The sequence below is a fragment of the Salminus brasiliensis genome, chromosome 2 (assembly GCF_030463535.1).
Source record: "Salminus brasiliensis chromosome 2, fSalBra1.hap2, whole genome shotgun sequence".
Classification (NCBI taxonomy): domain Eukaryota; kingdom Metazoa; phylum Chordata; class Actinopteri; order Characiformes; family Bryconidae; genus Salminus; species Salminus brasiliensis.
The window spans coordinates 51,688,109-51,707,768 of NC_132879.1; the positions used below are offsets into that span (position 1 = coordinate 51,688,109).

Below are 19,660 nucleotides of genomic sequence, written 5' to 3' on the forward strand. Positions count from 1 at the left end.
TTTATGTGTATATGTTTTTAAATAACTATTTAAAAAGGGTTCATCAACAAATCTCCCTTTTAAACATGGTTCTTTAAGGAACCTTTATAAAGGGTGCAACAGAGGCCAGGATGTTGGCTCAATATGAGCTGGCATTACAGAGAGGAGTAAGAGGAGACCTTTTTCCACAGGAGCTCATAACCACACAACACTTTCCGTCGATAGCAAAGGTCAACCAGTGAATTTTATGCTTGTCTAGATGGAACAGGAAATTTAAGGAGAGAGAGCGAGAGAGTGAGAGGGAGAGCAAGCAGGTTTGTAGATTCCCTCATGGGTCAGCCATCTCATCGCTTCTCAACCATACTAATGAGGTAGGGAAATCTCACGGCACCTTAAGACTCCAGCTCCACTGCTCTGCTCAGGAAAACTGCAGCAGGGAAAGTGTGCCTTTAACTCATAATGGTGAGAAGAACGTGTATATTGCTGATGAAGTGATGATGATGATGATGATAATGAGATAACTTACACTCAGAAGAAACTCCACAGTTTCTTTTTTTTTGGAGCGATTCCCTTTCTGTTCTTCTGAAGAACTTTCTCTAAATCTCAAAGGATGTTTCTTTAAAGAGCCACTGTTGTAAATGAGATTTGAGGAAGTGTGAAGAACCTCTCCATACCAATTAATGGGTCATCCTAGAACTGTGCATCCAAACCAGAGCCATTTAGTACCTACTAGTTTAAGGAGTGCAGCTTACACTTTCTTCATGTATCTAATTATTTGACTGCATGTTCAAACGTCACGCTAGTTATTAATGATTTACTGAGGAGAATAAGCAAAGGAACCTTATTCCCCTATTAGCTTTCCTCCCATCTAAAGAGCCTGTCTCTGAAAATGACAGCATACAACCATTGACTGATGCCTGATCTGACAGTAGGGGTGGAAATGCTTACAGGCAGCAGCTCCCCTGTGCCCTCATCCCATGAAGATCAAAGTACCCTCAGTGTCTTCCGTATGTTGTCAGTTAACGATTCAGCTTAACTCTTAGAAGTGAGCTATACTATTCAACAGAAGACAGTATTACATATTTTATTACACAGTATGGGGCTTTCAACCTTATGCCCCCACAACCAACCTCAAAAGTTTCCCAAAAATGTCTTAGTATTAGTATCCTCTTAACTGGAAGAGAGGGTGTTTAGTAAAATCATCGCTTAAAATGGAAAGAAATATAACACATATAACACAAGTCATCAAGGTATGCTTGACTGTATAAATTCCTCAATGTAATAAGCACCATAAACATATCTACACCTTTTCTGCTTGTATCTACTTATATATGATGAGAGAATCCCATACAATCCAAAATATAATGTCTATAATAAATTGTCTGTCTATAAATTTAAATAAAATTATTTTTTTGTTAAAAAACAAAAAAACAACTCAACACCAATAATATCCAAAACTAGCAATTTTGTTCCAAAAACTACCACTAGCAAAGACACTTTTTTTTTTTTTTTTGATTTTGTCTAGACAGGTTAAATGTATTTTGTCTAAACATGTAAAACGATGTACTTTTAACTGAGAACACCGTCAATTTTAATCATGATAAAAATTCTGTGCTTTGAGCTACAATCACAAATGTGATGCTGCAGTACTGAAAAGTCTAGAATCTGTACCTGACAGAAATGCTCTGCTTGTTTTAACAAGCTATGAGGGTGAAACAGTTTATGAAATTACACCATACTTTCTTGTTGCTGGTGACACGTGTATGTGAATCTTATGGCTTAACAAGCTCTAAGGGTTCTTGCCCTAGAATAGAAAAGCAGTAGTTCCTTTGGCATAGTAGAATAACAAGACTTTCAGTACAGTGACATACTATGAACCTCAAGCAAAGGCTAAAAGCTAATGCTAAGAGAAGGTAGAAGGGCCAATCGGAACAGATGCTATGCTGTGGTTCTCCGCACAGATGCTATGCTCTGGGTTGGTGTGGCGCAACAGATAACACCACTACCTGCCAGTGAGCTACCACACCTTGTGGGAGACCGGGGTTCGATTCCCAGTCTGGATGCCGCGCTACACCAATAAGAGTCCTTACACTACATTGGCCCACCTCTGTAATACGAGTAACCTTGTAAGTCGCTCTGGATAAGAGCGTCAGCTAAATGCCAGAAATGTAATGTAAATGTAACCCAGTAAAGTGTTGAGTTATATGGAACTATTAGCTAAAAAAGCTAAAACCAGCCAATGAAAGCAGCATTTTTCAAAAGTCCGCTGCAAAAGGAAAATCAGAAGTTTCATTCTGAGGTACAATAACAGGGTTGTAAAACGGGATTTGCATAAAATTTTAATGCATCAAATAATAACACTCAATGACACCTTTTACTTTGTAACCTATATTAACCTGCCAATATCCAACTCTGTGCCATATATGTAATTAATAATCTTATAAATTATAAATAATAGTTGTATTGACTATGAGGTCTGTACATCAATACATGAACTAGCAGAAGTCCAGAATGCTACTGTGAGCTCACTGCACCTCCAGTCCCAGTCAGAGAGGAAGCACTCAGGGGAGTTCTAATTGGCTAATTGAAGCAAGCAAGCGTTTAATTGGACTGATTAAACTCATTTTCCTCTGTGTGCACAATGGTAACAGTATTAGAGATTAGGGAAGAATAGCGGGAGGCAGAGAACTTGCTGCAGTGCAGCAGAGGCAGTGTGAGCAGGGGGCCAAGCCAGGGCCAAAAAACACAGCAGGAGCTCTTGGACAGTAGCCGGACCTGTAAACACACACCTCTGGAGTGGCTGCCTCAGTGCCTACATATCTGCTACAAGCCGGTATTAGAAACAGCCATCAATGAAACATTTGTTTGGATATTGCTTCTCTCCTTCAGGACGTAGAGGTGTAACAGTATCACTAAAGTGAATATGGTAAATATGGTAATATAGGATCATTATCATAGATAGCATGAATATCACAGGCGTCTACAGTAGTTTTGAACACTGAGCAACTGCCTGCATCACAATAAGATAAGGGCCTGTGAACAGCAGGAAGCAGCTCATTAGATCAGAATATTATTTTATATACATTTTACAACAAATATATTTATTTGCTTTACTTCATTTCTTGTTGCTTAAAAATTAAAACAAATATTTTTAATAGCATTACATTTTGATCATCCTACCTTGAATGTAAATCTAGAGATGCACCAATACAGAAAGGTCTGGACCCACATGATAAACTATATATATATATATATATATATATATATATATATATATATATATATATATATATATATATATATATATATATATGGGCAATATGATCAGCTCCATGAATTACATTGACTGCCTGCATTAACATCTTAGCCCAAAAATTGATTCACAAATGGTCGAGAGAGCATCCCACAGAGCGCTTTCTCTCTACCAGTTAAGCCTATCTAAACACTAGGGTGCTTTTGAGAAATTGTCTGGCCTGGGTCAGTTAAATGTACAGAATCTTTGGAGGTTTATAAGGTTGGGCTGTAAGGTTGGGGGAACCTGCACTATGTAACTAAATGTTTCATTCTGTAATTACAGGTAAATCATATAGCAAAACACAGGAGTAATAACATATCTAATAAGGGTTAAACTTAATATGTTACTTTTACTAATATGCGTGAGATGAGGGATTTAGGGAGCTGTTGCCTGAAAGCATTTGTACACCAACACCTAACTGAGCATTTTATTTTCAATCATTTCAAAGGAATTAATTAATTCCTTTAATTAAATTCAACTAATTAAATTAAGTAAGATGTTAAATGTTATTAGAAGAGTTAATTAAAGAAGGTAATTAAAGCCTTTCTCAGCAGAAGAAGTACTAAAAATAAAGAACAGTAATATGAAATAGACTCACTACAACAACCAAGATCGTCATTCGCTGATGATGAATCTTTTAGGATATGTAAAATTTTATGTTTATGTTTATGTCAGTAAATTCTAGCTGATGGCGGCTACAGTTACAGGAAACACTGAGCTGCCAGCAGAGGCCACTGTGGGGTCTATAAGAGGGGAAATTCTCCAACAATGGTGATTACATGTGCTTCAATGCACGCATAAGCTAAAAATAGCTCAGAAAAACCTTGCCTTTAAAATACTGAACACTTCCTAGAATATCATAATGTGTTGCGTTGTCCACTGTGTTGCGTTGTCCACTGAAGGCACGTCGTCATCTCCAATCCAAGACTGCCTAGTGTGTGTTGAGAGTGTGTGTGTGTGAGTGTGTTGAGAGCCCCAGGGGTACCTGAGTTGTCCTCGTCCTTGCGAATCTTGAGCTTGACCAAGTCCTCGCACTGCTGTAAGATCTGGACGGCGTCCTCCATGGAACAGTTGTCCAGGCGGATGTTGTCTATGGCCAAGAGCTTATCCCCCAGCTCCAGAGTTCCCGTCCTGAGCAAGACCACATGTATCACAGGTAATGAGACGCATAAAGACATTGACACTTATTCATGAAGGTTGCATCAAAACAAGGGCAAACTGAAGCACGTGGAAAGACGTGCAAATTGCTCTGCATGGAAAGAAACACATGGACACAACTCATTAACGTCGCTTATAAGTGCAACGTCTCACTTTGCCTCATTTACATGAAGCTTGTGCTGATTCAGGGAGATGGTTCGACAAGTGGGCCAAGAGAAAGAAAGCATTCAGCAGCTCATGTTCCAGTAACAGTTCTCAAAGCGCCCCCTGCTGTCCAGCTAAGATGCTAATAAAATTTATGGAATTATGTGATTGTGTGGTGAGATTATTTCCCTTCAGTTATCTGTTTTCTATATTTTGGCCAGTTGTTATTCACTGCATCAGTAGAATAAAGCAAAAGCATTGGATAATATGTCTTCATATGCATTTGACTTCTATTTGAATCAAGTTACAGGGGTAGATGACTGTAGAGTTAGGAGTCTTGCCCAAGGGCCATGAGGAATCAAACTGCAGTCGTCCAGAGGAAGGGCAACATTATCCTACACTGCGCCAACTGTCACATTTATATGAATGTGTATGTATGGAAGTGTACATTAATTTTAACGAATTAAATAATGATAATAATAATAATAAATCATAATAAAAAGCTACTACTACTAATACTACTCCTAATAATAATATTAATAATAATAAAATTAGTTTATATCTTATACCATATCCCATTCAGAATATACCAGTGTATCATCATAGTCATGCAAAATGTCATGATGAACGGACCAATAGAAATGCTCCAAAAAACATTTTCACATTGAATTTCATTTAAAGTTTTTCTTTTTCTTCTGCTGTAAAGATGCATTTTGGAGATACAAGGTTTTTACATGACTGCAATCATATATAATAGGCTTCAGGCTATAAGACGGTCTGCATTTATTAGCCGTTCTGCCCTACATTTGTTCTTGTTAAACTAGCTATGATAAGAGCTATGATAGGACTTTACATCGGTTGGGTCACAATTAGCATCTATATGTTCAATATGTTCCTCAGGGAATATTTCTTTCCTATATCCCACATACAAACACACACACACACGCACACTTTTTGTCAGAACAGGCGATCAGCCAGAGAACACATCCATTATTCAGAGGACTGCCCATAGCGTGCAGTCTGGAGCAGCCTACGGCACTGAGGCAGATTTCAGAATGTGATAAGGCTTCTCTTTATTACCAGCCAGGTGAGTTGCCGCTGTCCTGCCTTGACATCAGGCTGCATTTGAACTTGTAATCCTGATCGCTTTCAGACAGACGCTAATGCTCTCTCAGCTGGTCTATCAAACCACGGAAAGGCATGATGTAAATCTTGCAGAAACAAGGCACGCAAACAGGCACAGCATCCTGATGTCTGGCTTTCTGTCATATTAAATAAGCATGCTTCCCGCACATGAGAACCTAACCCAGTTTCCTCTAGTTCACGCATTATTATCAGGAGAACACATGTGGCATTATGTAACAGCCCAGCAAATTAGAGCATCTCCGCTGAATGGGGAGCAATTGGCAGGGATTCACAAGTGCCCCCACACCGAGTGAGGGGGAGTGGAGAGGGGAGACAACACAAAGGTAAACCTCCTCCACGTTCAGCCCAGCTCCACTGCGCGTTCTGCGCTACCACCGACTCGCACCATGGGTCTTTAATCAACATTTGCATGTTGAATAACCCCTCTGGATCGGTGAACAAGTGCCTGGATGCAACAGCTTGGTGGCCCGTTTTCCACTTTAGCGCCTTTAATTTAATCACTCTGCTAAGTCCTAAGCCACTCGCTTCTGCTCCTAGCTACGGTCCAGCAGTGCATGCTCACACTGCAAAGCAGCACAGCTCAGGGCAAACCGAGAGTGCCACCATTACTCAGTGTGCCAATATGTGTCCATTTACAGCAAGGATGGAAAGATGGAAAGACTCCTTGACAGATGAAGTGAAAAACTACGGTGGCATCTATCAAGGGGTGGATATATTAGGCAGAGAGTGATCAGTCAGTTCTTGTATGGAAAATGGGCAAGCATTAAGAATCTGAGCCACTCTGACAAAGGCTGAACTGTGATGGCTAGACGACTGGGTCAGATCATCTCCAAAACATCAGGCAGCTCTTGTGTGGCTTTTCCTGGTATGCAGCGGTCAGTACCAATCAGAAGTGGTCCAAAAAAAGGACAGCCGGTGAACCAGCGCCATTGATGCGATCCATTACACCATCCATTACCATTGCTATCGATAACAGGGTTGTGGGTTCGATTCCCGGGCTCGGCAAGCTGCAAGGCCCTTTACCCTCTCTGCTCCCCGGGCGCTGGAGTTGGCTGCCCACCGCTCTGGGTGTGTGTGTACTCACTGCCCCTAGTTCACTAGTGTGTGTGTGTGTGTACAACCTGTAATGTATGTGTGTTCACTACCACAGATGGGTTAAACGCGGAGGACACATACGTGCACCTTTAAGGCCCCACCTCACAACTTACAGGACTGCTTGGTGCCAAATACCACAGCACTCTGAGCAACCACTAAAGGGCACACTTTACACGCTGAGAGGTACAGAACTGCCCTGAAAGGAGAATAAGCATGTAGACTGTGGCGGTAGAGTAACAACAAACATGACTTGGTTTACTCAGCGATTCACTAAGACTACAGTGTCGATTTAAGTTTCTATAAAGTGACAACTTAAAATAAAATCCAACTCAAAAAATTAAGACATGCTAATAATTCTAACCCTAGCGAGTCATAATTCTGGACATAACAACATGCTAATGATGTTAAATGTGTTAAAACGAGCAACACTGCTAATCAACAACTCCGCTCCACTTTTGGATGATCTTGTTAACCAGCAAATTGAGCCTTATGAAATATCTACTTTCCTTTCAATACTGGACAGTGCTCCAAGTTCTCCAGTTCCAGAACAGTACAGTTACACTGAAAATTACACTGAAATGTCCAACAGATTCTACCTGTTTCACAAGAAACTAAATCCAGATAGAAAAACAGCGACACTTTACTGGATCCTTGTTTTTTTTTTTACACTAAGAGCAGCACTGAGAGCAGCCTGTTCCCCCGAGCCTCTCATCACATTCTGCCCTCCATCTAGACAAATACGACCATCGAGTGATCCTCTGTTTATATTGATCTGTAAAAGCAGAAAGGTGTAAATGACCTGGCTCCGGGTGATGCTGTGGATTTAGCGTTGCTGGAAAAATAGGAATGGCAGTGAAATTTCATAAATCACGCAGGCTGTCATGCAGGGAGGTGTAGTGAGTGGATTACTGCTGGCAGCAGTGTAGGTTGTAGGCTTTGCGAAGAAAGGCTGCGTGGGGGCAGCACTGCAGAGAAAGTGCTGAAGTCTACCGGGTTTAGGGACAACAGGTGTGAGCTGTGGAGTGCTGTGGTTGAACTGAAACTGTAATGTACTGTAATGTATTACAAACGGAACCTACGGCTCATTTGTATGGACATTTTGGGGCCGCGGGTGTGCGCAGCGCAGCGTGAGAGCGAGGCAACACTGCAGAATGTGGGTCATTCCTGTAATTGCACAAATTTACTCCAATCTCAGAGTGGCAGAAATGAAGGCTGCATCATTTAACTGAATGGCGACTTTTATTCTCCGGCTGTGGTGTTTTCACTTCCCAAATCACTGGCATCAATAAAGTCTGAGAGTAAGTGTGTTACCTGTGCGCCACGCTGCCCTTCTTAATGTCGGAGATGATGAGCGCGTCCCCTGGCTTTCTGTTAGATGGAGCTGAGGGAGGGCAGAGAGAGAGAGAGAGAGAGAGAGAGAAAGACGAGAACCATGAGAAACCTGAGCAGAGACTAGGGATGTTAATAAATATAATAATACAGTATTCAGAACAAACTGATCATACATTATAAAACAGTACAGATACAAAATAAGACTTGGAGTCGCACTAATTGTGTATTTCTTTTGCACTGTGTGGCTCCCAGTTTTTGCTCAGTAGGAAAAACCTGCAAACCTGTGTTTTAAACCCACTTCCCAGCCAGACATGACCTGCAGATTCAACATAAACCCCCCTGCTTGTGCGAATGTCTGAGGCTGCATCTAAGTATCTCACTGAAACTTCCGCCAGATCTGTAGCTCATAGGGGTGTAATGGTTCACCCCTTTACTGTTCAGTTCAGTGCTCGGTTTCTGGGACGCAATTCGGTTCAGTTTACGGCCCAGCTTGGATACATTTTTCTGATCTAAGACTTGTGTTTCTGATATATTTGCGATACATTTGCATAATATTTTAAGTTTTAGGCTAAAATAAACTTCTGTTCACTTTAGAGTATGTGACCTGGGCAGGCTAATGGGTTATGCAGACAGCCCAAAATCTGAGATAGGTAGGTCTAACCTAAGCCCTAAAAGGGAATAATTATAGGCACAAAATATCAGTGTTAGCCTTAAATTTAGCCTTAAAAAGTGGGCTTTATGTACACACTTACACACTTATTAGAGGAATAAAACAGGCCTAAATATTGTAAGATTTTCTTCCAGAATGGTAATATGACATACAAACAGTCTATAATAATCACACTCTTCTTCAAAGACTCGCTGGTCTTCACAGCCTCAATTGCTCTGTCAAACTGTGCCTGTGTTAAACGCCACTGGCCTGAAGCTGCGGGAGCAAAACTGCTGGTGTACAAGTGCGGCTCTGCGGTCAGACCCTTCTCGTATCTGAAGGCCGTAGCTACATGTGAGGGCATGTGAACCTGCAACGAGGCCTGATCTGCTACATGCTCCTACACTAAAAACAGAACATGCTCGTTGTTACAGGAGACATTTTTGAACACTAGGGGTTTCCATTCTTTTGATGTGTGAGGTACCTAAGCCACACTACTACTGAAAGTGCTGAAAGAGAGCATTAAGAGGAGCCTTGTCAGACATATTCCCATGACACACGCCAGGTCCTCCACTCAGGGGGAGCTCCGCAGAGAGAGGGTGAGTCATTTTTTACTGATTGAGTCACAGACGGGGAGGAAGGAGATCGCTGTGCTACTTCTGTTCAGTAAACAAACCCGAGCGCCCCAGCTGCTGCCACTTTCCATCAACAAAGAGACCCGCGAAGACGGCCATGTGATCGCCATCTCCCACCGGTGCCCGCCGAGTGCTGATGATGAGACCGAGTGCTAGTCTGCCTTTTACTTTTCCTGCAAGCTCTGCGCTTTTGTGGTTCTGAACATGCTGAGGTGTTGGACTAAAGGACTAGTTTCCGTCCCTCAATCGGAAGATTAAGGGACTCCTGGCGATAAGCCGACTGTATAAAACCTAATGCCTTGCGGAGGAACTGCAGTAAAGTTGGAGCTCCATGTCGGAACAGTTCCTGAGGAGACCTCTCTGGTGAATATCATGCAAGCATCAGGGAAGATGGTTGTTTAAGGGGAGGGATGGAGAGCAGGAATACGCCTCAGGTCTCCTGGCTAATGAACCTTATTTTTTGTCCCTGAGGAAGAAGCTAGCATGAAGAAACTGCAGGAGAATCATTACTTGAACTGCTGGGACATGCAGATTTCGATTAGGGGCGCTGTTCAGTGCTGAAAGAAGCCCCTTGACGTGATAAAGAAAGCCAGTGGCATTGAAAGTCACTCGGCAGGCCGGAAAAAAGTGGAGGGTGGAGGGATTCAATTGAAAAAGGCTGATGATTCAATCTAGATGCAGGAGATTAGAGTGGTAGGCCAAGCCATAGAGAGCAAGGAGAAGAAAAATTGCCTCCGGGTTTGTCAATCAGAAACAGCTAGATTCCAACAAGTCTGACTCTCCAAGAGCAAATTGTCAAGGTGAAGGAAGTGTAAGCTCTGTATGACTGGTCCCTAAGTCTGACAATTCAATCTCCAAATGTTTGTGGTGCGACTCTGACAGAGGAAATAATCACTTACACCCCCACCCCCCCTCACCTCCAACCCCCGTTGGGACATTGCAGTGCATCACCACCGTGAAGGCACCCCACCATATGGGCTTATTACTAAGCAGAATGGTGTTTGGCTTCTGAAGCTGCACATCAAAGCACATCCTTTCAGCTCCCCAAGTCCAGGTTGATGAATTCCGGCCATTCGGAGCAAATGAAATCGCATCATAGGTTTACCACTGTAAAGAAACTTGGGGCCATCCTGTCAGCTCTATTAAACAAGCAGCACTAATCTAACACAGCATCTAAACCCAATCTCAGGGCTTTAAATTTCACGTACAGGTAAAACCCAGTTCTAATGGAGAGCAAGAAGACACTACTCATTAGATTACGACACGCAACCTACAGCACAGCAGCAGAGTCTCATTCTGGCTTCAGGGACGTTTCTCATTTTGTGGGCGGTAACAAGCCAGATGGGGGTTCAGTGTCTGGCACCTACTGGAAAGCAGATTTGTCATAGTCTCCTTCTTTCACTCTACCTGCTATTTGGCCTAACCATGATGAATAGTGGTGTTTCCCTGGCTGCTGCTGGATCTGTGGCCCATGCTGCAGTCATAGGAGTCTTTCCAGGTGAGGACAATGCAATGCCGGGAGCATGATGGAACACAGACTTTGGCTTCAACAAAAACAAAATGCAAAATTCTGCTGTTTTCTATTAGTTTTCTATCCTGTATTGTCTATTGCATTTTGTTTAATTATGTTCCATAAAATCAGGCAAACAAACACTACTAAAACTGAGAAGGAAATTGTAGCAGATTCTGAACCTTTAATCAACTCTATAATTGTGTTTGAAAGAGGAGGAAATATTATATTATTGGATTTTGCTGATAATTACTGCTCTGAAAATTACAGTCTTGCTTTGTGCCATGAAAAAAAATGTCTTTTGTGATTTCTTAACATACACAATGTTGCTACACAAAAACCTCATATCTCCAAAATGGCAACTTAACATTTCAATAGAAGTCAATGTAAAGAAAATCATCATGAAACAGGCCAATAGAATATAAAGAACTATAAGATTCAAATGATGCCAAAAATTTAAAAACTGCAAAAATGGAGATGCAAGATTTTTGCTCGACATCAATAAATCTTACTGATGTTCTACTATTATTGAATTTGTCACTACAATGTCACATTACTGTCTTATACAGTATATGGACAAAAGTTTTGGGACACCTGCTCCTTCATTGTTTCTTCTAAAATCAGGGATATTAAAAAATAATACTGCTTTTGTTCAAGTAACTGTCTCTACTGTCCAACTTGCTCATACTCATAGAGAGGGTGGAGCCAAGTTAGCTCTGTGATTGGTCAGAGGTATGCTGACGTAGGTCTTACCCCTTTTAGGGCCGCCTATTCCACAAGGAGCAGCAATACTGGTGAAATACAGCAGGAATGTATTAGACTGGGAAGATTTTCATGAGGCATACTTTGTATATTTACACTGGGGGCCCTGAGGAGCCAGATGACCTTCATTAGAAAGAAAAGGCTCCCAGGGTGTTTGTAATTAATCTATACTAAAGTAGTTTTCTCTGTTGTCTGAAAGCGTATCTATTGCTAATATGATTAAAATAAGCAGGATTAAAAGGTTAAAAAGATTTAACAAAAATAATATAAAACTCCCATGATTATGTTAAAAAAGACTAGATTTCACAGCCACCTTGCCACAGTGAGCCACGTACATGATAACACTGTTTGCATGACTAAAAGCCTGCTACTGTGGGTCTGTTTACATGCCGGTGGTGATCTGTTGAAGCAGCGGACTTCTCCTAGCTCCTACCTCTCCTTCATCCAGAGGGTCCTGACTGATGCCATTCTGGTGGGGAGGCAAATAAGAGGTCCAAGGGAGCCGTCCCTGTCTGGCTTTACAGGCTCAGGTGAAATACAGCCCACGGGCAGGCATAAACCAGGGAAGCGTTAAGTACTTCACAAAAGGCTACGACAAAGAGGGAGCAAAGCCCACATAAATAAGGTGCCACTTGGAGCAATGCGAGAGCACGACCTGGCAAGTGTGTTTGTAGTGTCCTCAGCGTGTTGCGCGTAATAACATCAGTGCAGTCGACCGCTCCTTTCTTTTTGCTGTCTCGTCTACACACGCCCCCTCACACAAACAATACGGAGCCCGGTCGGCTGGCCGGGAGCCAGCAGCTGCACGACGTACATCTGCGGAGAGGAAAGAGCTCCGTGTGACGCGACAGCCTCCTTCGATACAGCTGCATTTAGCGCTTCTTACACAATGTCAGGGGCTCCCGAACTCCTCGTTCCAGAGCTGCTCCTGCTCAGCACAACAACTACAGCTAGTGATCTCAAAGGAATCTTAATGGATTTTCCAATGTCTCTTAAAGGGTGGTGTGGGCAAAAAGCATTGAAGAAGCTGCTGCAGACGTACTTTACAGCGAGTCGCAGTAAAAACACAAGATGTTCATTAAAGAAGGTTCAAACTTTTAAACCAACAAACTTCCCGAAGCTGGAAACAGTTCAGTCCTCCTAGGAGAAGCTGCTTTCATTAATGTAGATCTCTTCACCTTCACAAATACCTCCCCTTTGGAAATGATGCAGCCTGGTCATCAGAAAACTTTCTTCTTCTAACAGATAAGCAGAAGGCCAGGGAGTGGAGCGGGAGCTCACCTTGGCCGTATCAAAAGGCTTCCATTGTGAGGGAGAACACAGCGGCGTCGCTTCACAGAAGACGAGGATGAATGTGACGGGACTGTGCTGGGCGGAGGAAATGAATCATTGTGGCTTGACAATGCAGACGTGCCAGAGATGAAGCAGTTGGCTGAGGCCACGAGCGCTTGGTACGCAGGACCGTGGCCACAGGAACAAAACGAATTGCATTAGGAGGGGGTCGACGCTGCCTCTAACGACCTTCTGGAAAGTCGGAATGATGGTAAACAAACGATAAGAACCGGCAGGAGAAGACGGAGTGTGCTCTCCAGAGATAGAGAGAGAGAAAGAGAGGGAGGGAGCGGAGAATCAGCCTGTATCTATGGCTACAAATGAGGGCTGCTTTTCACCAGCCGTGGGGAGTCAGCAGCCAGCGAACGCAGCCAGCGCTACAGAGGGGAAACAGAGGCACACAAATAAGCATAGACAACGATCAGGTGCGGGATCTGGCTGATCCGGCTGTACAATGATAGTCATCGGAGGGAGAAAAATACTGAGAGAAGACAGATGGCATACTGCCTGATCCCTAAAACTCTAGGTACTAAATATTAATAAATTCTTATTCAGTAAATGCTACGAAACTGTGCACCCTTACTGGCCACTTTATTCTAAACACTCACCCTGCTGGTACCAGACTGAAAGACTGCATCTTTTTCCATGCACTGTTTGTATTGTAGTTCAACACCTTCAATAGTGAGGAGTATCCAAGCACAAGACCACTGTGGGCTGGATATTTGTGGCCTACTGAATCTGACCCACCCACACTGAGGCCACTACTATGCTACCGAGTAGGAATGCACCGAATATTTGGCAACCGAAATTAAAATTCGTCCAGTTACCAAAAGTGCTTCCTTTGCTATTTTCAGGTCGAATAATTTGGGTTGAGGAATATTAAAAAATAAAAAGTCTGAATCATTTATACCGAACAACACCTTTCTGGATGACGAGATCAAATCGCAGTCAGTGTGCAGTGAGCCGCAAACACAGCAAACATGACGGCTGTGAGGAAGCATTTGAAATTGCAAACATTGTTCTGCTGAATTGTCAGGAGGGGGTACATCTGCAAAAATTTCTGAGCATCAGTTTAATTTATCACATGAAAACAAAAACACCCCAAACAGTGTGCAGAGTACGAGAAAAACACACAGGGGTGGAAGCAGTGAAGTTCCTCCTCCCAGCTCCAGCATAGCCACTCCATCTGCAGCTGATGTTTATGTGTGTTATAGACGTTATATACAAAATATTTCATTTTATTAATGTATTTATTTTAAATCATCTTGAAGGGGTAAATTATTTTTTTTCTTAGGTCATACTGTGCTTTGTTGGGAGATGTACAAATGTTCAGTGTTCATATATTTCAATATTTTTAAATTGTAGTTTTTTAAGAGAAACATACATTTAGACTTTTATTTATGAAATGGTGAAAAATTGGCAAAATTAATGAAAACTGTAAAAAAAAAAAAATGTCTTTGGTTTTTGGCCACATGGTTCATTTTTTATCAGTTTGGGCAAATATTTTCATTTTGGTGCACCCCTGAATGCTGAGGTTTGTCTTGAGCTCTATTCCTTCCCCTGATAAGATACTCGTACTACGAACATAACCAATCATACTCCGGTCCTCTTTTCCATCAGTGTCTCTCTGTTAATTTCCATATTTGATGCTTTGCTGTTCTCTGTTGTGCTATCTGAAATCCCCATTTGAGTCTTGGTTCCTCTCAAGGTTTCTTTCTCCACATCTGAGCACTTTTTTCCTGCCACAATACCTGTACCCGTATCCCTGCATCCATACTCGTACTGGTTCAGACCAGGATCTTTTGCAAAGCTGCTTCGTGATGGTGTGTGTTGTTAATCGCATTGTAGAAATACACCAGAAGTTCTGGACCAGTGCTTGTGGTCCTATGATAGTACTTTTCCTTTAATGGACGAAGTAAAGGGTGGCTCATAAATTCTGCAGCAACACAGATGGATGACAGACAGGATTTTATACCTAGAGCACACCTGAATGACACTTTCATAGCTTAATGCCCTTAAATAAGTGTAGATACAAGATAATAAACTAGTAACACCATGTTTGTGCATTTATGATGATGAGAGTGGAGAAGGGAATCTGGATGGTTCCTTAGAGCTTAAGATGTTAATTTCATTTGATAGCGTTTATATAATAAACAATAAAACAACATAGCCCACGTATTAAAGCCAAATCTAGTGCAGAAAGTCTAGAAGATGTCTTAAAGGTTAATTTACTCCCTAAAGCTATAGTCATCTATGACTGGGGAACTGAAGTGTGGCCTGCAAATTTCATTAATGAAATGAGGTGCGTATTGTAGTAGCAGTCCATATCAGTGAGTCAGTTCTGGCACTGCCAGGAGAGAAAAAAATAAGTGCACTGAGAGGGAGAGTAAGATCTAGAGGCTGGAGAGAGCCCAAGGTTGTGTAGAAGGGTCTATGAAACTGCAGCAGACAAATGCCTTGTTTTGCGCTGCCTGCTTACAGCAATGGCCTCCATTGGCTCTCTTTTCATCCGAAGCCGCAGAGGACGGCAACGTGCAAAGTAGCAATTAAAATCAATTAAAACCTCACAGGGGCTGAGTGAAACTCAGAACACGCAGAGCAGTACAAGAGCCAGTGTGCTGCTCTCTATTGCCTCTCTTTTTATCTCGGGCCGCTCGGAATAAGCTGGGGCAAAAGACTAATCTACGTCTTGACTGCGCGCCAGTGATGAGTCAAGAGAGTACCGCCATTATCGCTACATGCCAATGATGGAGACGTTCTGCTTATGCTGCGATCCAAGTCCAATTGAAAGCAGAGAACGCTCTATTTTTAAATAAGATTACAGCAGTCTTACTCCCACTAATGGCACTTCTACAACTGCCCACGCCGGCCTCGCTTACGCAACCTTACATTAACTGTTTGTCGTGATGTACATTTCTGGAATCGAGGGGGCCCAGGCGTTTCTATGTGGTATCGACAAGCTCTGGCCCAGGCGTTTCTATGTGGTATCGACAAGCTCTGGCCGGATATGTGCGCGGGACGAGAGGAACACAACACTCACAGCTGATGGTGATGCCTAACTCCACGCCTGGCTTCTTTGGTAGCTTCACGTGGAAGGTGCCACTGCTTGGGATGACAGACTCTGTATAGGGGAGAAAGAGCAGAGAGAAAGAAGGTCAGACACAAGCTCTGCTAAACGCTCCAAAACGTCTAAGATAAACATCTAGTTCTACTAAACTACTAAAACCTAAAGGGGAATTTAGTTGTTACAGAGTAGCAATGTATATAGAACACGGTTCAGCACATTTTAATGAAAAATTACTCTTAATTAAATAGGCTTAATTTAATATATTGGACAACAAAGTGAGACTTACAAAGTCATTGATATACATTTATAATGAATTACACTCATGAAAAATGCTGCATTTTTGGCATATATATATATACACACACACATACATACATATATATATATTTGTATGTATTTGGACATGCTGTGTCTATATATATTATATATATAGACACACAGCATGTCCAAATACTTGTGGACACCCCTTCCAATAAATACATTCAGCTACTTTAAGCTGCACCCATTGCTGACACAGATATGCACATACACACACACACACACACACACACACACATAGCTTGTCTACTTTCTGCAGAGAAGCATTGCCAATAACAGAGGACTCTCTGGAGCAGATAACCATGAACCTACCCGGCACTTGGCACTATGCCTAATGCCAGGCGTGGGCTAGAAGAGTACAAAGCACCCAGCATTGGAGCAGTGGAACTGTGTTCTCTGGAATGATGGTGCTCCATCCAACACATCTGGAATGAGTTGGGGACCTCATTAACGCTCTTGTTGCAGCATTCAATCAAATCCTTTTAGCAAAGCTCCAAAATCTAGTAGAAAGCCTTCTTCCCTGGACAGTGGAGACAGTTACTCCAACAAAAGCAGGATGAACTTTTGTCTTTTTAGCGTATATCATATATATGCTAAATTAATTCACATTATTAACAATAATAATTATATTAAAATCATAATAACGAGGACGTTCATTAACAAAATTGACACATTTTTCCGAGCTTCATTAAAATAAAAAAATGGAATCACAGTCTCATTTTATATTATAATATTTTTCATGTTATTTTGATTGTTGTATTTCCTCTTAACTATGTGTAGGTTTATGCTTCATCATCTTGTGCATGCTAAACTCACTGGTGTGGTTTAGCTGTAGAATAAACAGAGTTCCTATGGTGCTCTTAAAGAGGGCATCCACTCCCCGCTCCCCCTCATTTCCCCCTGATTATAGCATTGTGCTATTTGAGTATTATTGTACTGACCTGAATTGCTAATCCTGTAACTTGTAACTCTACACTTACACCCATCTTTCGACTGTGTACACATGAATAACATTCAGCTGCTGATTACACCAGAATAGTCTAATCCTGGTGCTGGAGTGCTACTCTCCTGCTGGTGTTTTTATGCTCTAACACACCTGATCCAACTTATCAGCTAATTAACAAGCTTTCCTGAGGAGAGGTGAGAGTGTTACAGCAGGGAAAACATTACAATGAAATGCAATAGATGGAGAAATGCAATCAGCTGGCTGATAAAAAAGCGTTAGACAACAAAGCTCCGGTTGCACTCTCAAATCAGACAGTCATCAGACTGTCTGCAGAGCTAAGCCTGGGAGCATCTGGGAGATTGAAATAACCTAAAGAACAAAATCCACCCCCTCGTTCTTCGGGCAAACAGCTACGGAGATCGTCATCCGATGGCAGAAGTGTCGAAGCGGCGGAAGGTGGAAGATCTACTGCCCTCCGATGGCCTGCAATTACGCATAAAGGCTGCTGCTCTTAAAATGATCACTCAATAATTCAGGGAAGCTCATTCCTCCCTCAGGAGCACACGCGCTCTCGCTCGCTCGCTCACTCTCTCTCTCTCTTTCTGCAGAACTGCCTCAGAGTGATGGGGAACAGCCTTCCAGCCAAGGCACTGTGAAATTATTTCTCTCCCCGCTTACCTTTTTCAAAGGACAACGTTATTGCTCGGAGAGGGGAAGAAGAAAATGATTTCCGTCTGACTTTACAGAAAATTGTCAGTCAATTGCCGAGGCGAAAATAGCCTCGGAGCACAATTCAAGATGCTCCATGAGGGCCCGATATCAACAGCTGACAGCAACAATATACAGGTCCTGTCATGGTAAGTAATTCATTATAGCTGATCTCCACGTTGACGTCTGTTGTACAAAATCATTTCAGGTAAGACTAAACTGCTAATCAAACACGGACAGGAATGTAAACAGCACACCAATTACTCTGTAGCTACAGGAGGGTGAGCTTCTAACAGAGTTCAGCAGTAGTCTACAGGTTTTTCAGCACAATTTCATCCCAAACTTGTGGTTTCCGCCATACTTTTAAAGTTTATTTCCAGGTAGGGTGATTGATCCCAGGTAGGGAGATTGGAAGTACCTGGAATTCTGTACTGTAAAGTAAATACTGTACAGTAAAATGTGGTCTAATCATTAATTAAGTACAACAATAGATTGTATAGTCATACTGTTCATGTCTATTACTGAGTCATTGAGGAAACCTCCACAGTGAAGGCTAGAAAAAGTAAGTGAGCTACTACAAGACTGGAAGTGTGGGTTTTACAGGTGCCTTGTCAATAAACAGAGGCACATGAAGAGAGAGGAGGAGGCACACCATGAACAAAGTCCAAAACGAAACAATGCAGCCCATTTTCAGGTTTGCCCGAGACCATTTGGATGTTCCACAATGCTTCTAGGAAAATGTTTTACTAACAAATAAGAAACGTTGCAGAGAGGATCAAGGACTTGCTCAAGGGCACAACAGTGGCAGCTTGCCGAACCTGGGTATCGAACCCACAACCCTGTCATCAATAGCCCTCAAAGGTGTCTTTGAGGGCCAAAATTGTTGTGGACTGGATCAGAGCATCTCCAACACACCAAGGTATTGTTGGTGGCTTTTGGTCAACAGCGATGAGTACTGGCTATGGACCAAGAGTGGACAAATCCCAAACTGGTGACCGGGGGATTGAGCACCCCAGACTTATTGATGTATACAGGCAACAAAGACTAGCCAATCTGGTCTAATGTGACAGAACGGCTATAGTCTACATGGTTATGGGATGAATTCTTAACACCACAGTGCACTGCACCCTACTGTGTATAGGGCATTAGGGTTTGGGGCTGCTTTGCTGCCTCTGGGGCCTGGACACCTTGTCATTACTGAATTCAAAGGTGCATCGAGCCATATTGTTAGTAATCAAGGCAGAAATCCATGTATTTTTTATTGCAAGCATAAATATCTTATGTATCTTAAGTATCTTATGTTGGACATGTTGGATGGTGACTTTGACAAGGGCCCAATTGTTATTGTCTGGGGTGGAGCATCTCTGAAACAGCTAGGATTATGAGGGCATCTGGTCAGCAGTGAAGAGTACCTACTAACAGTGGTCCAAGGAGGGACAGGGTGGAGAGCCCCCAAAGCTAAAGGATGTGCAACTTCAACAAGGGCTATCCCATCTGGTTTAAACTGACACCAGAAGTCCCAGGAATTTATTAAGTTTCTTTATTTTTTGCGAATGTGTAACAGTATAACGCTTGGCACCCAGC

General features: G+C 42.3%; 1 protein-coding gene across 11 annotated transcripts in view; it reads right to left on the bottom strand.

Annotated features, from left to right (window-relative positions):
- Positions 1–19,660, bottom strand: part of grip1 (glutamate receptor interacting protein 1) — a 396,612-nt gene that overhangs the window by 27,405 nt on the left and 349,547 nt on the right. For all 11 annotated transcript variants that reach the window (XM_072673118.1, XM_072673122.1, XM_072673123.1 and 8 more), the window contains exons 14-16: positions 16,078–16,158; positions 8,129–8,198; positions 4,260–4,405 (exon numbers count right to left, since the gene is read on the bottom strand). In XM_072673118.1, the coding sequence (XP_072529219.1) occupies positions 4,260–4,405; positions 8,129–8,198; positions 16,078–16,158 (297 nt within the window). The remainder of the gene's footprint in view (positions 1–4,259; positions 4,406–8,128; positions 8,199–16,077; positions 16,159–19,660) is intronic.